The 17,771-nt window shown below is 40.5% G+C and overlaps 1 protein-coding gene across 1 annotated transcript in view; it reads left to right on the top strand.

Moving 5' to 3' along the window:
- Positions 1-4,646: 4,646 nt before the first annotated feature.
- The window catches only part of MAP4K5 (mitogen-activated protein kinase kinase kinase kinase 5), a 107,732-nt gene continuing 94,607 nt past the window's right edge, over positions 4,647-17,771 (top strand). Inside the window, exons 1-2 of the mRNA XM_081336673.1 lie at positions 4,647-4,872; positions 10,333-10,600. Of these exons, the coding sequence (XP_081192799.1) occupies positions 10,493-10,600 (108 nt within the window). The 5' untranslated portion in view covers positions 4,647-4,872; positions 10,333-10,492. The remainder of the gene's footprint in view (positions 4,873-10,332; positions 10,601-17,771) is intronic.

The raw sequence follows: 17,771 nt of genomic DNA, 5'->3' as shown, positions 1-17,771 counted from the left end.
GCAGATGCACCCAGACCCACAACCACACCCATATATATGGCATGGATGAGTCCTTCTCTTGGTGGCACACCATAAAAAGAATTCTTCTTCCTGAGGATTACAGTTGATACCTTAAAAGCAGGTATTCAAACCTGCAGGTATTCAGTGATAATGTTGCTGGGGGCTTCATGATCTTTTACTTTTACAAAGGACTTTCAGATGACAGACTATATAATGTAGCAGTAGGACCACAAACAAAAGCACAACTTTTTAAGAGAAGTTCTTTCCATCTCCCTGCCCCAAGTTTTAGTGCAAGATTATCTCTTATTGTTGGAAGAACACTAATCATCAAGAGAAGGTGTGCAGTTCAGTGTTTTTAAACATTGGCAACTTTGAAATGTGTGCACTTCAATGCCCAGAACTCCCCTCCCCAGCAGGCTGGCTGGGGAATTCTGGGAGTAACTGCACATCTTAAAAGTTGCCAAGACTGAAAAATGCTGGTGTAGATGGATTCCTGAGAAAACTCACGAGCCAATGACCAAAACTTCCCCTGAAGTACCCGTTTAAGATTTTTTGGGTTAGCAAAACTCAGAAGCACTGACAAATTCCCCAAATGCTAATCAAATGTCCCAAAAGTATACTATGATCTATATTAGAAGTTATCATTGAAGATAACCAACTGAATTCATTTCTCCAGGCAATTCTCTGACAAGTAATCAACTAGGACAATTAATGCTATTTTCCATCTCCAAAGTCTTTTAATCCAGATGTAGAAATCCCAGTAATGTGTATAATTCAACAAGATCTACAGGTGTATAGTTTTTATTTTAAAGGGAAGGTTGCCAATATTGGGTTCACACAACATGCCAAGATGGGCCATGGTTTGTTTCACTTTGGCTTGTTGGATTATTGACCCAACCATTGCATTTTACAAATTATAATAAATGGCTTTGCATGCTATGTAAACACCATCACCTGTGATTCCCATGCTGAGATTCCCAGATATTCCTTCTAGATCAGGGGTGTCAAACTGTCGGCCCACCCCATTGGCGACAATGGCAAAAAAGTCACGATACGTCACGACATGTCACGTGACGTTGTGAGTTTGACACCCCTGCACTAGATTATCTTTCTTCCTGGATACAGTTGGCCCTTACTCTGCTAGTTTCCAGAAATGCAGCAAAAACATGGCTTTCTCCTCAGGTTTTGGGACTGGAGTTACTGTCCAGAAGAGGGTATCAGTGTGACTTTGGGGTTACCCATTACTTTGTTGGATTTTAACCAAAATGTACTTGTTTTCCGGGCCTATTGTACACTGCCCAAAATTGTAATGAGGTGGCTATATATTTTTTTTAAAATAAATTAACTCAGTAGAGCTGACCAAACAGTTGGGCTCAAAGTTGGCTGCAGACTGTCAAGTGATAAGACGGGGCTAAGTAAGGAATTTTTTAAGCAGCCTATGAAGAAGCCATTGAAACAATTGATTACACCCTGTCAACCTGAAAGTTGTTATAACTTAATTCTGATCCTTTGTCTGTCTATCCTTCCTATAGTTTAATGGATCTTTGGTTTGCACTTCTTGTCCAAGATCTGTTCATTGTTACCCTGAAATTCCTGATTTTCAAACTAACTCAGGTTCTAAGATAATGATGTGTTATCCTCAGTGCTTTTTTTGTAAAAGAAAAAGGTGCCAGAACTCACACATGTCATACAACCCGCCTTGCCTACCCTACAAGGTTCCATCCAAAAAAGGTGCTGGAACTCCGTTCTGAGCGTTCTATGACAAAAAAAGCCCTGGTTATCCTGATTCTGATTGCTCTTCTGGCTGATTAACAATATATATAGCCTGGTAGTATTGAGAATTTTTTGGAGCTGTTTATGATCAGTCAAATGGCATGTACTGCTCTCCATCCTAAGATATTGATCATTCACTATTGAACTAGCTATAATGGATTAAGTTCCATAGATCACATGACCATATCCAAAGCTGTGGGAAGAAGAGTGTTAAGATTCACTCATCCTACTCTGCGGTGGTTTCAACAGAAAAACATTATTTTTCTGGATTGTTTAGGAGTCAACTGTTTAATTCTTGACTTGGATCTTTTGAAAGAAGATACTTTCTCATAAGATCAAAGAGCAACATTGTGACTGCCAAGGAGTTCTAGTGCTAATGTAAATGGCAACCTAAAAAAAGCCTTAGATGAAAATGGCCTCTATTTATGTTCACATACAAACACTGACTAAGGTCAAGAAAAATTTACAATAAAACAAATATTAGTTTTAAAGGCATCACAGGAGATCAAACTCTTTTGTGGAAAATTTCTAAAAGGGCAGAGATGGGAGTTCTGCAGTAATTAGATTTCTTGAAGCTCTAATTAATACATTTGTAAAAATTGTGCTGGTTTCTAATCAACCATTAAGAAGGTTTAAGGCTTAATTGTTGAAATATATATCCCTGAACTACATGGGATGAAGATATGTAGTAGAAGAGTGTTTCTCAACCTTGGCAGCTTGAAGATGGATGGACTTCAACTCCCAGAATTCCCCAGGCAGCATAGCTATGTTAATCTATGGTGGCAAAAAAATCAGCAGGTGGATATTGTAATGTCTAATGATTTGTGAGAATAACTTTGGGAGTCAAGAGGAAGAACCAAATATTAGACCAGGGGTCTTCAAACTTGGCCCTTTTATGACTTGTGGACTTCAACTCCCAGAATTCCTCAGCCAGCGTGCCAAGTTTGAAGAGCCCTGTATTAGACAATGGCAGCTGAATCTGCAGAAGGAATGGGGATGTAACAGAAGGAACCATCCGTAGTTTCTTGGACTGCAAAGGTGAGGGGAGGGGGGAAGAGATATACTTACAGACTTGCAAAATTGACAACCTTATGAAATAGTCCAGACAAGAAGCACAGCCTGAAATACTAGCTCTAACTTTTTTATAAGATTACACTGACAGAATCTTGGAAAACTGAAAATACATCTTCCACCACCCACCACCACCACCACCACCCTGCCTTTGCAGTTCAAGAAACTGGGGTGGGGGGGGTCCCTTCCTAGACTCTTGCCTCTTATTTGACAAAGTCTAATCTGCAGGTCTTCTTCTTGTCTCCCAAGGCTATTCCCCCTATACCATTACAGTTATCTAACAAATGCTGCTCACTTCATCAGCTGCATGCAGTAGCTAGACTGATATAGACCTCAAAGTGACTGTTTTGAACAAGCAGAACTATTAAGCAAAAATAATTGAACTCACACACTTCAAAAGGTTACAGCAACCTCGGAAATCTCAACAAACAAAGGCTTTCTAGCAAAGAAAAATGTTAATTTTGTCTCAGAGGGAACCTTTATCTGCATAATCAACCTATCTTCTTTTCTTCCTCACCTTATCCCAGTTTAAATCCTACATTAGTCTGTGTAGCTGATGAAGAGAGCTGAGCCACAAAAGCATAAGCCTTTTAATACAATTTGTTAATTAGGTGACCTAAGAAAGTCATATTGCAACATTCAGATGGCAAAAATTGTGCATCTTTCTGGATAGGCCTGCTTGGTTGTAGCTCATAGGACGGCTTCCCTCCCTGTATTTGACACCTCTTACTGCATTAATTGAGGAGGCATCTTTTCACCTAAAGCTTCCCTATGTGAATGGCTAAGGCAATCTGGTTTGTGACCTTCTTCCATTCTCCTTTCCATTTTAAATTCAGGTGACAGCTTCAGAATTAGTATCAATGGGATACTAGTTAGAAATCTCACTGCCAACAGGCTGAACTGAAAAAAAAAACTGGAATTAAAAAACAAGAAGGCAAATAAAACCATGTCCATATTGTTGCCAAGAAAATCTAAATGGATGTATCCATGAAAGAATCTAGGTCAACCTGAATGGATTTTTACCAAGATTGTATTTTATTATACTGTTTAAATAAGATCTCAAACCTTTTTGAGATCATTGATGAAGTGTGCCATTTAAAAATGATTTGAATTATTCGATCCAATCTCTCCCTCCTTCCCTATATTTGTTACATAGAGTAGGACCTATTGGTAACTGGCGGAGGGAGGAGGGTTACTGACCATTTATTGCTGCTTGATGAATCCCACTTTTTAAAATTACGAATATATGCACACGTTTTTAAAACCTTGATGGCAGAAAACCTTTTTTGCGTATGTCTTTATCGCCAAAGCCAGCTCGGGCAGCGAACTCGGAAACGGGCACGGAGGGGAGAGCGAGATCAACTGTTCCTCAGCATGATTTCATCTAGAGATATGTAAACAACCCGTTTATTTGTGGGGGTTGTCGAGGCTGAGAATAAACATGGATTAATCCTGGGCGAGGATCCTCTGCGAGGACATCCATTCATTCATCCAGACCTCAAGCAGCCCGGAGGAAATTTCGTCAGAGAGCCGGTGAGTCAACGCGGAGCGTTTCTTCCGAAGGGAAAAGAAGGGCGGGCGGGCGTGCTGGAACCGAGGGCTCGGAGGCTGGGACGATCGTTTGCGTCGCTGCCTCGAAAACAGACCCATTTGGAAGATCCACGCCGGGGCGCTGTCGCTCTGCTTAGCCGGGGCCCGGCCCTACTGTGTCGCCGCCGCCGCCGCCGCCGAGAGGCGGGACTGAGAGGGCGGGATTCCCGGAGAGGAGGTGGCCACGGCGGCGGCTCATCTGTCTGGTGTGGCCTGGCCCGGCCCGGCGCGGGTTCGAGCGGCGCGCTAGGAAGCGGGTGAGGCCGAGCAGCTCTGCCCGAGCCGACCAGGCCGTACTTGGCGCGGCGGGCCGACCGCAGAGCAATTCAGCGGGCCCCCGCTGATCTCCGCCTGGCCGAGCGAGGTGGGACAAAGCGGGCCTCCTCCTTCAACTCGGCGACTCCGACCGAGGGAGCTGCCCGACTCGGCTTGGAAGAGGTGAGACGCCGCGCGGGATCGGGGCCTGCAAGAGGTTGCGGGGAGGGTAAGAGGAGCCTCCCGGATCACTTCGACCGCGGCTGGAGAAGAGAGGCGTCCCGGCCGCCTTCCCCCCCCCCATCCCTCGAGTAAGAGAGGCCTCCCAGCGTGGACCTTTGTGTAGAGAAGCCAGGGAAATTGAATGCGTGGGTCTTGGGGAAGCCGAAGGCTGCAGGATCGGAGGATAGGGAGGGAAGTAGACTGCGAAGCAAGAGAAGTATCTCCCAAGTCCCCTGTGCAGAGACTGAACAGAGTCAATCTCTCTACTGCGTAGGATGCAGGCTGTACTTGCACAAGGCAAACCATGGTTAAGTGAGCCGCGGTTTATCCAACTTTGCAGAGCGGTTCAGTAAGGTAACTGGCTGACTAGGTTGCTGCAATACACAGGAACAGACCTGGGATAAATGCACACCTCTTTCTCAGACTTGTTCATGACCAAAAGATGTACTTCTGCTTTGTGGCAAGGGCTGAAGGAAGCATCCGATCAGGCTTGAGCCATTTCAGTTGTCAGCTTGGCTTGGTGATGAGAAAAGCTCCCTTGCTCCAAGGGAAATGGTGGAGGAGATCAGTGGCTTCCTTTGGCACCCATTACTAATTTTAGAGAGTGAAAAATAGCCAGAAGTTCATCAGCTTCTGACATGGGGTCTTTCCTCAGTTGAAGTGCTGTTTCCACATCTTGGATGCTCCAGGATCCAAGAAATATATGCTGTGTGTGAAATTTGCTATCCTCAATTCCAGTCCTTATATTGCTTCTATTTGCTGTTATCTGACTTCTCTCCAAGACAATGTGTGGCAAAGCTTGACAGATTTTATAGCTTTACTTAGGCAGTATTGGGATTGGGGAGATAGGATAGGGATACTGTTTTAAACTAGTGTAGAGAAGGATCACTTAAGGCTGTTGCACTTATGAGCTGGGAAGGATATGAAGGCAATATCATAGGAATGGTGCATAAAAAAAATTGTTGCCAGGTTTGTACATTAATAAGATCCTCATACTGGTTCTGATGCTGCTATATTATTTAGTCATTCACGACATCACTAGTTTTAAGCTTGCTTTGAAAAGATCTAACTCCTTCTATGCAAATTTCCTGAGTCAAAAGGCTGCTGCTTGCACTTTTATCTTTGGCCTCCCTTTCACATAATTAATAAAATGCAATAACATTTTAAGGAGATTCATGCTAAATCAATTAATTCTGTAAGGACAGGAAAGTATTTGTTGCAGACTTGATAACAGAAGCTGGATAGCAGATCCTGTTATAAACAAACTGATACTGGACATCCGTGCTGTTCCATGAAAAGCTGGATGCTGCAGTATACATATATAAATGCACTAAGCAAACAAGGTTGCTTACATTAGCTTATTGTGCCCAATTCAGCTCCAGATACTGTGCAACTTTTATTTGATAGATTCCTGAACTGCAATTTCACTTACCTCAGCAGTATGGCAAATACTTAACCGAGAAGAAAGGACTAAAATTTAATGGTGCATATTATGGGGATGGCTTTTAGGAGATTGTTTGGTGCATTGTCATCTTGCCAATTCTTTTGTTTCTGGAAACTGTTAGCTGTTGGACTCTGTGGGTATTGGGCTTAGACATCTGACTTTGTAAGCTTTCCTTCTGTTTGTATGTTGAAGTTATCGATAGGTTGACTCTTTTCCTTTGCATACTTCCTCCTTATATTCAGGTCCCCTGACAGAATCAAAGATACTTGTGCCCCAGATATCCAAGTAGGATTATAACTTAAGTTTGCATGTCACAATTGAAATCCTTCCCAGCTGAACAATAGTTTTTGAAACCTCATGTTTAGTATTGCTTGAATAGATAGTCATTTAAGTATGTGATTTAAATGTAGAATTGGTAATGATAATATCCAGTTCTACAAAAAATTTAAGTGGAAAATATCTACAGAGAGTTGGTGAGAAAAAACAGCCTTGGGGTATTTACAAAGGAGAAACAGTAGTATTGTTGCTTTTGAGGAGTGTAATATGGATGGGGTGTGTGGGGGCTTTCCTTAAAGTTTTGTACGCAGCTGTTACTGTTTTTATCTAGAATGCGTAGATTGGAATATCAGTTTCCACCTTTCCATTTGGGTTGTGGGCAGGTATCAGTAATGGAGATAACATCCATTGGGCTGAAGACTTTGCATCTTTTGGAAATATTCTTAGAATCAGAATAGAGCTGGAAGGGATCTTGGAGGTCTTCTAGTCCAGCTCCCTGCTCAAGCAGGAGATCCTATACCATGTCAGGCAAGTGGCTTTCCAATCTTTTCTTAAAAACCTCCAGTGATGAAGCATTCACAACGTCTGAAGGCAAGCAGTTCCTTTGGTTATTTGTCCTCACTGTTGGAAAGCTTCTCCTTAATTCCGGGTTGCTTCTCTCCTTGGTTATTCTAATACAAAATCCTATAATGCTGTGGCTAGGAAATGTTAAAATCAGTGTGAATGGATACAAGAAATAGATTGCTCTAAAACAGTGCCCCCCCCCAACTTTTGGGCACCAGGGACCAGTTCTGTGGACTGGAGGGGGGTTGTTTTCATGTGCTGCCTGCATCCCATGGATGGCTGTTCACTTGTTTGTGTGGTCCGGTTTCTGGCATGCTACGGCCTGGTGCTGGTCCATGGACTAGGGGTTGGGGACCTCTGCTCTAAAACACTATGGAAGCCCCTAGCCTTATAGTTAAATTTTACTTCTATATTAGGGGGAAATGCCAGCCAAGTACCTGCCTTCTCTTTCTCTGAGCTACACATGGTAGATTATCATGTGTAGTTGGTTGGGGATATCATTTGATATACAGCGATTAAGAGTTAAGATGTATTCCCCCCCACACAGACAAAAACTTTTTTCTTTTCTCAGAACTGTTAAAAATACCATAATATTGTGCCTAAGTCACAAATTACAAAGGATCCTGTTTCAACTTTAATAAAGTGCAAAATTTAGATTATGTGGTGCAGACATTGATGATCTTTATGGCCCATATTTTTTCCTTTGGAGCCACAAAAAATAGAGGGGAATTATGGGGTTCCAATATTAGCTTTTTTCCTATGGTATTAATATAGAGATTGAGAGATAAATTTGCAAGAGAGGATCAGCAGGAATTCATATCACGTGTTCTCCTTGGGCAATTTAATACTATATTTCTCCCTTACAAATGCTGACGCTCTGAAGCTTATATTTTCCTCTGAATCATTAATAATAATAATAATAATAATAATAATAATAATATAAACCTTTATTGTCAAAGTACAACATGTGTACATTGAAATTAGCTGAGCCTCTCCCCGTGCTCCCTCCCCCTAACACACAGTGACAACAAACCCTCCATCCTACCACACCATGTGAACCAACTACACCACATAAAGAACCACATATTTCCCGATTCATATTTGAGTGGCATATACAATTGTTCGCCTATTTAAATGATACTAAAAATAAGATTTCAAAAATGTATCCGTTGCTGCATTCTGATGAGAATAGAATGTTAGGGCTCCAGAATGGCACTGGCACAGCTGGGACCAATATTGCTGATGGGTTTTGGAAAGAGAAATCAGCAAGCCAGGATTATATTCCTCTTCCTTTTACCACCAGTTGTCCCTGCACAGATCCCTTCTTTCTGTGCCCTGTCTCTTATCTTGGCAAATGTTGGGATGGAAACATTTATTTGGAAAAGTAATAGCCAGTTTATTTTATTTTTATTTATTTATTTAAAAAGTACTATAGCTGCCCATCTTATACCTAATTTTGGGCAGCTCCCGATCAAGAATTAAAACAACATCAATAGTAAAATAAATAACCATATTAAAACTATAAAAACCATAAACATTCAAAAAAAACCCCTCAACCCCCAAACTTGCCACCAAGTTAAGCTTCCAACATGCAGTTGCCTCATCCTGTACCAGCGCTTGGGGGGGGGGGGGAGCCAAGTTTTTAGTGCCTTTTGGAAGCCTAGGAAGATAGAGACCTGCCAAACTTGCTTATTACTGTGAGATGACTAAGAATAAAACGGGAGTTCAAAAACTCAACTTATTTTAGCTTTGCTCTCGGTATCAATCCGGATGCATACAATTTAAGACAATAATGCCAGAATTAATAAGAGTTTGAAAGGTAAATATTAACATTCAGCTGATAAAGCTGGATTGCTGAGATTGTTCTTTCTGACCTGATGGAAGTGCAGCTATGCTATGATGAACATAGAACATATAATCATAGGGCTGGAAGGGTCCTTAGAGGTCTTCTAGTCCAACCTCCTGCTCAAAGCAGGAAATCTTATACCATCCTGGTAAATGGTTGTCCAGTCTATTTTTGAAAACCTCCAGTGATGGAGCCTCCACAACTCCAGAAGGCTAGCTATTCTATTGTTTAATTGTTCTCACTGTCAGAAAATTTCTTATTTGTAGGTTTGATTCTCCATAGGCACCATTAGGGCGGGAGGCTTGAAAATAGGCTATTTCCCAGCTTAGGCCTGTCGAACTGAGTAGGCACTGGACAACAGCATCATCTCCATTTCAAGGCCATTGAGCCAGGGCTGTCTGAAGACATTTCTGCAGTCATGTGGCCAGCATGATTCACAGGAAGCTGTTACTATCCCACCAAAGTGGTACCTATTTATCTGCTCGCATTTGCATGCTTTCAAACCGCTAGGTTGTGTTGTGATTCAGGGTCAGCCTGTGGGTCCGGCAGCCGGGTCGGATGACTCGGATGACTCAGACGAGGGGGAGGAGGAGGGTGTTGAAGACGAACTTGCTGATGATGGCTTGGAGGCTTCGCAGAGCCCCCAGCCAGGGCCCTCTTACTTGGTGGAGACTCAGCTGCGCGAGCCCGACAGTGCGGATGATGATGACCCACAGCTGGCCCTGTTCAAGGACGCCCGACGCAGGAGGCAGTCAAGCAGGAGCAAGCAGAGAAAGGCTGTGGGACTTCTCGGAAGGAGGCACAGGGAGGCCACGCCCTGAACTCTAATAAAGGGAGTGTTTGGGGAAGGGCTGGTTGCTGAAAGCAACCGCTCCGTTTGAGGATCAAAGCTCCGGTATCTTGTTTCATGTTTTGTTGTTTGTTTGTGTATTAAACTTGGCAGACGTTTTCCAGCCTCAGACGCTTTCCAGCCTCTGCCGTTTGTACAGGGGTTGCCTTTCTGCAAGGCCGGTAGCAGGCTGGTACAGAACAGGTTGGCAGGAGCTGGGGTGAGGGCGGGAGCTCAACCTTGTCACATGCCGTTCGGATCTCAAATCTGGGCTGCTGGCTTTCCAGCTGTCAAGCTCAGCATCTTAATTGCTGAGGCACCATGCCGCCTTCGGTTCGTTAACCAGAAGAAGAATTCCATTTGGTTTTCCTTCTTTTGGTCCCAAAGTGCCTTAAGCTATCTGCTTTTGCTTAAAATAAAAACCTCATCCAATTTCCTTTTTTTTTCTCTCTTAAATATTAGGCCCAACAAAGAGCGGACCAAAGCCATGTGTTCCTGCCAGCAGAAAATTCCACTAGGATTTTAAGGACACCATTTACCTGGTTTCAGTGCTCGAGGCAGAGGCAACTGTGCATCATTCCTGTTCCCCCCTGTGGGGAAGGGGAGAGTGTATTAGCAGATTATGGATCCTCTGACCCGCCCAAGTGGAGACATTATGCGGCGGAATCCACAGCAAGACTATGAGCTCATCCAGAGAGTGGGGAGTGGTACCTATGGAGATGTCTATAAGGTAAGGCCAGCAAATGCTTCTTTGCCAGCTAAGGGAGTAATTTTTAATTCCTGCCCCTTCCTTTTCTGAAAATAGCTTGAACTGCTTCATGGAACTTGCATGATGATACACCATTGGTTATTAAATGGATTTGCATGGATTGCATCCAGCCTTAATTAGATCACCGATGTTTAGCATAGTGTAGTGTGTAAACTAGCCATTGTTGTATGGAAGCCAAACTCATCCATGTTCATTTACAACACTTACAGCATCCCTGAACCTGGAAGAATGCACACAGTATACACTTTTCTCATTAAAAGCCAATTATCTTTCATCATAGCAACATGATTGACTGACTTTATATTTGCCTTCTGTTACTAGCCTCTGTCCTTTGTGAATTCATTTAGACTTTTGATTTGATTATGTATGATACATTGCTTTATATTAAATCCATTTAAAGTATTTAAAAACAATTATTTCATGACCTAAGGGGAAAAGGATTTTTGAAGTGGCCAATTTTGAGTATCATAAAGAAGCAACAGTGGGAGAGAGAGAAAAAATAGGCATTGTGCATGAGACAAATAGTTTCTTTCATTGAGAGTTAGTTATATTGGAGTAGTTCATGCCAGATTTTGCTCCATGCAGATTAGTGGGAAATCCAATTCTGATTTTTCACTTGGTCTAATTATTAGCCTCTTTAAGTTGTATTGCAGATATATTTAGCTGGGCTGGCATAAACAAATATATACTGTGTATTTCATCCAGGAAATCAAAAAATCTTAGATACGTTGTTGTCTGAACTCCTAGATCCGTGGTGGCGAACCTATGGCACGGGTTCCACAGGTGGCACGCAGAGCCCTCTCTGTGGGCATGCATGTCATCAGCCCAGTCCTAGGCCTTCAGCTGCATTTTATGAAACCTTTTCGCTTTAGGCCTCCGCCGCCGTGTGCAAAAAAAGCTTCAATCAATTTCAACTTCTCGCAGGGGAAAAAAACATCTCGGAAAAAAACATCTCGCAAAGTTGGAATTGATTGATTGAACTTTTTAGTCCCACCCAGTCTGCTGTTACCACTGCAGCCACACCTACCCAATGGGCCACACCCACCCGGCACCTGACAATACATAAGTGGGTTTTGGGTTGCAGTTTGGGCACTCTGTCTCTAAAAGGTTCGCCCTCACTGTCCTAGATTATCTGTGATATAATGCAGTCTTGCTAGCACTAGATATGAATTTAGAGAACTTCAGACAATTTATGATTGGTGAGTATTTCAGAAGCAGCAAAAGAAACCCCTCTGAAAGAATGTATATACTTTGATTGTGTCCATGTTTATATTAGTACATACATTCAAAATATTGAATAATACACAAGATTCTTTTAATTGGCAATCTTATTAGTTTGCTTGTATATTACTTCCATTGACATCCAGCTGAGCTGTGAAATTGAATGCAATTTTTGTGTAAAGCTCACAGTAGCTTTCAGTTATAAATTGGAATATCCCACAATACCATATTCTAGTTCCTTTGACATTCCATAGGTTTTTTTTATTAAATTGTCCTATCAGTCAGTCCTGTAGAAACAGTGAAGTGATTCAACGTTTATAGTTCTGTTTAAATGCCTTTAACTTTAGTTATTCAGTAAATATTCTATTCAGTTCTTTTTGGATTGAATACTTTAGCTACTGTAGAATTCCATGTTCTCAAAAATAAAACTTTTGAATTTTTTTGTCATTAACTCCTGTTTATAATTAATTCATCTTTCAGTTCTGAAAGCATGCAGCAGATTGCCGTATTAAAATTACATAACATTTATTCAAAATCTTTCTAATCTGCTTTTAAAGGCATTTCTCCTCGTATGTGGTTTATAATAAAATTTATTTAAAAATAAAACTTAGTATTAAAAATATTAATCACTAGAAAAATTAAAACTGCCTTCAATATTAAAAATCATAATTCCACTTGGAACTCTGACAGCTTGATTATGTGCCATCAAGTTGGTGTTGATTCTTAATGATCACATAGATAGGCCTTGTTTAGGATATTCTGAGGAGAATTTTAAAGAATAAATGGATTTGCCCTTCAGGGTTTTATTCAAAGCTGATAATGATGGGGTATCCACGGGTAAGGCATTTATCCCCTGGTGAATCCAGGAGGTGATGCATTCTACAAATGTCCTCAGATGAGGAAAAGAAAGAAGGATCTGGCCATAAAAATAGGTAGATTAATACAAGTGAAACTACCTGTTCCCAGTGGTTTAAAACTTTAAAATTAGGAATCAGCACTTTGAAGTGGGCTTGAAAATATTGGTTTAACATAGTAGTTGTGTTTCTGAACAACTTGCCCTTGCTCCATCTTTAAAGGATGCCCTAGGTACCACATTACAGAGCTTAATTTGGATGTCAGTACTCCATAAAATAGGAGAGCATGTTTTAAACATTCTAGAAACAGTAATTGGGGAAATGAGGGGTGTGGCTAGTGAAATGACCATTCAGAACTTCCTCAGTGGAAAAGTGAGCAGGACCTCTGTCTGAATCTTAAAGATGTGGAAGTAATTTCTGAATACATGTTGCACTGTGACTATGCTATTACATTAGCATTGGAAGTGAAAGAACACACAGATATACAATATGTAGTATTATATATGAATGATAATGTGGGAATGAGATTTTGGTGTTTGATGTAACCTGCTTCACAATGGCAAGTAGCTCAGAGTATCATATCTTTATTTTATTTAGACAAGTGGTGTGTAATTGTGATTTTTATGGCAAACAGCTGTGCCTTTACTATTTCACATTTGCTCTGGACACTTTAAGTTGTCTGATATTTGCTATTATAGTTTTATTAGGATTTATTTATTTATTTGATTTATATTGTGCAAATATATACCATGTAGTCAGAATTGCAAATAATAAGTACCAAATAAGTACCATATGCTGATTTTTTTTAACAAAAGGAAAATCTTCCTAATTAATTCAACCATTCAACAAGAGTTATCAATTGCAAATCATATTCTATTTGTCTCAAATGAATTGAAGTTAATTGCTTTTTTAAATTTTGCAACTAAAGATTCCTGTCTCTTATTATTCTACGTCTAAGTTGTAGAGGTGGTTTGAGTTTAAATCAGCGTTCCTATAATTTATATGTGTAAAGAAGGGGTTTTTAAAATATGGTTTTCATACAAATAATGTTCGGCATGTAATCCCATCTTATGCCTCTGGTGAACTTTAGCATATGCATATGCAATACTCACAGAAACACAGAGACTTCGTATTATCTGTATTCCTGAGCCTCTTCAAGTGGGTGAGGGTTTATATTGTTGTTAGTTGCGAAGTCATGTCCGACCCATTGCGACCCCATGGACAACATTCCTCTAGGCCTTCCTGTCCTCTGCCATCTTCTGGAATCCATTTAAGCTCAGGGTTTATATGTTTGTCCCTAAAAGGAACATAGCATTTTTATGGCCTGATTAAAAAGTATATTAGCCCTAAATTAATAATTTTCTTTAGGAAGCAGAATCAGATAAGGACAGGATGTACATTATCCCTAAATTAATTTTCAGGAAGCAAAATCAGATAAAGACAGATGTAGAATTTGTGACATATTTGAATGTTCATAAGCAAGTATTTGCTGCTTCTAACTATTTGTGTGGGTTCTAGATATTAATCCTGTGCAATTGTATTAATATTGTAAAGACTACATGCAGTTCATAATACAAATGAAAAGCGCTGCCTTAGACTGAGTCAAGATACTGAGGCCCTTGGTTGGGTTCTCATGTACATTGCAAAACAATCCAGGAAGTCTTTTGAAGAGTGGAATTTAAAAAGGCTAAAATAAACAAAAGCAGATAAGGCTGTCTGTTTTTTTTTGTTGCTGCCTTCAGCTAATGAGAATGGAGTGATAGCTGAAGGCCATGAAGGCCTTTGCTTGAATCTCCTCTTTGCTCCGAATTCATCTGGTGGCCTTGAAGCCAGTTGCTGCTGATGTGCAGCAGTGTTTCTCTTGCTATATCTGCAATATGGATACAAGGTAATCCTTGCTTAGTGATGATATTTGGAACCAACAATTCCATGGCTAAGTGATATTGCAAAGTACGTGACCATGCTGATTTTTCATGGCAGTTGTGGCAATTGCTGTTGTTAACTTTGAATCCTGTGTGATTTCACATGATTGCTGACCTCCTGCTGGCTTCCCAATTGCCTTTGCAAAAGCTGGCAATGAAGGTTGCAAATATTTATTTATTTATTTATTTATTTATTTATTTATTTATTTATTTATTTTAATTCCATTTATATCCCGCCCTTCTCCGAAGATTCAGGGCGGCTTACAAGCTTAGCAGTAGTGGTCACATGACCGCAGGATACTGCAATCATTGTAATTGTCAGCTGGTTGCCAAGCACCCAAATTGTGATCATATGAGCATGGGGATGCTATGACAGCTGCACTACACAGTTTGGTCATCAGCTCATTATTCAGTACCATCATAATTTTGGACGATTGTTAAACCAGTGGTCATTGAATGAGGACTATCTGTAATAGCTGTGATCTGCTTTATAATGCTAATATAAGCTTGCCTGAAAATACTCAAAATGTCACCATAATGTACAGTACAGAGTATATATTTTTCTGATAGATCTGTTAATCAAAGACCTTACATCATATGTAGATATTATTTGAGGAGTGGTGAGGTTATAGGCTAAAGAGATCAGAATTCCTTCTTCCTCCACGCAGAAATCATAATAGTCTATTCATGCACAGTGTTTCTAAAGAATCAGGCTGAAGTTTTGGAAGTTAACATAAATTGGTTTGTCCTGCTGTCTCCTTGCATGAAGATTTGAAAGGAACTACAGTCTCTCTTAATGAGAAAGTCTTCCAGATGCTTTTTATGAATAGATTTAACCACATGCATATTTTGGAGAAGTTGTCCCAACATTCTTTTTAATCCACTGAGTATTGAACTGGAAAGAATGAAAGGTGACCTGGGTCTAATTTAGAAATTGGCTCCTATTCAAGCGCTGCAGAGGAAAAAAAGGAGAAACATTTTAATTTTTAGTTGTCTAAAACTTGCACATCTATCAAACCTATCAAGATGTCAGTGGTGTTGCCTGTGAGGTTTTGTGAGAGCTCATGCAGGAATGTAGAGATTTTGCAATATTTCTGCTCTATTAATTTATTGTATTCATGTTTTTTAAAATGGAGGTTGAGCAATTCAGAGCACCCAGCCTGTTGAGGCAAAGGGTAAAATTGTGAAGGGAAATGTCACCTAATTCTCTGGTCTTCTTGTGTGACTTAGAAGTAGAGTCTCTCTTCTGAACTTCTCTCTCAACGTGGAAATGTGGAATAGAGTCTCAGAAAGGGCAAGGTTGTCCTGTTCCCCTTCCCATCTTGGTACTTTTACTTCTCACATGAATGCGCTAAATGTCTTTCTAAAGTCTGTGTTAATATCCTATATCTGCTTTCATTTCTGGCCATGTTCCTGGGATATCCCCAGAACAAGAGGAAAAGGCAGAGTCACTGAAGCAGTTGCAGAGTTGAGGTGAAGAAGGAATGTGGTGGGTGAGGAGAGCAAGTGGGCAGTTGCTGTTATATGCAACATTCCACTTCTAGCATTTTCGATTTTCTGGTATCACTTTTTTAATACTGCAGATGTGGTGATCCTCGCTGTATTAGAAGGATAGAATTATCTAGTACAAAGTAAAACTTTTTTTTCTTCCATTGAATTGGGTCTGATTCTTGGAGACTGTACGAATCCTTGAGTTGGAGACTGTACGAATCCTTGAGTTTTCTTGTTAAGGTTTTTTTCAGAAGTGGTTTGCCATTGCTGCTTTCTGAGGGCTGAGAGAGAGCGACTGGCCCAAGGTTACCCAGCTGGTTTTGTACCCAAGGCAGAACTAGAATTCACAGTCTCCCAGTTCTAATCTGAGGTCTTAACTAAAGTAAAACTGCATACCTTTTTTCATTATTTGGTATTCAAAGAGGAAAGAATAATTTCCCCAAGAAATGGTGAAGCAGACAGTATAAACTAGGCTTCCTTCTGCCTGCTGCCCTTTCTCTGCTATTAGTGAGATGGTCTAGAAAAATGTTATATGTTACGTCTTGATTATTTCCTGTTCATAGGAGGATCAAATGAAAAGTAAAGTAATTCCCTCAAGGGAATCTCTTTCAAATAAATGTCACTATTTCAAAAATACTAAATTCTGCTTTTACTTCCATTTTAAAGATGCTGGACTGAATTTCATAGTAAATGGCACTTACGTTGCTTCTGAGCTGAGAAAAATATGTTTGATGTCCCATCCAAACTGATTCTGAGTAACACAGGTAATCCTTGACTTAGGACCACAGTTGGAACCAGAGTAACCATTACTAAGCAAGGCAGTTGAACTGCGCCTGATTTTATAACCATTTTGCCTCAGTTAAGCAAATTACTTCAGTTATTAAGCGAATCACGTGGTCATTAAGCAAATCTGGCTTCCCCCATTGACTTTGCTTGTCAGAAGCCAGTTGGAAAGGTCAGAAATGGGCAATCACACGACCCCAGGATGCTGCAACTCATAAAAATATGCCAGTTGCCTAGCACCTGAGTTTTGATCGCATGACCCTGGGAATGCTCTGACAATCATAAGTGCAAGAACCGATTGCCACTATTTTGAGTGCCATTGTAACTTTGAACAATTGCTAAACAAATGGTTGTAAGTTGAGGAATTCAATTAACATCAAGTAATTTTTCCCCCAGAAAATTATTACATAAAGGGAAAAGAGCTGTGCTTTATCAAAGCAAAGATCTACATACAATAATTTACCATTCTGTTACCACGCTAATGAGCCATGAATACATGAATACAATTCCACTCATGTACTGTAGCAACTATATGTACTGAGGCAACCTGTTGTCATAATTAATAGTCATTGATAGCCTTTGTGGATTTTTCTGAATTGTTTTTGTCATTAATCTGTCACCAGTTATCTATAATTAGCACTTCCACAGGTCACTATTTTCATTTTCTAGATGCTGAGTAGTTTGAAATGCATCCCTGATGCAATTACTTCTGCTTTACTACTGGGAGCAAGAATCAGTGCTCCCTTACCACAACTCCACACAAAAAAGAAACTGGCAAAATAATTGTCACTTTCATCTCTGTCCTTTTGGTTGGGTTATGGAGAAAGAACTACAAATCCATCCAGCTGCTTTTCCCTGAGA

This window comes from Vipera berus (assembly GCF_964194415.1).
Source record: "Vipera berus genome assembly, chromosome: 1".
NCBI lineage: Eukaryota > Metazoa > Chordata > Lepidosauria > Squamata > Viperidae > Vipera > Vipera berus.
The sequence above is the reverse complement of the archived record's forward strand: the minus strand, read 5'-3'. Positions and strand labels throughout refer to the sequence as shown.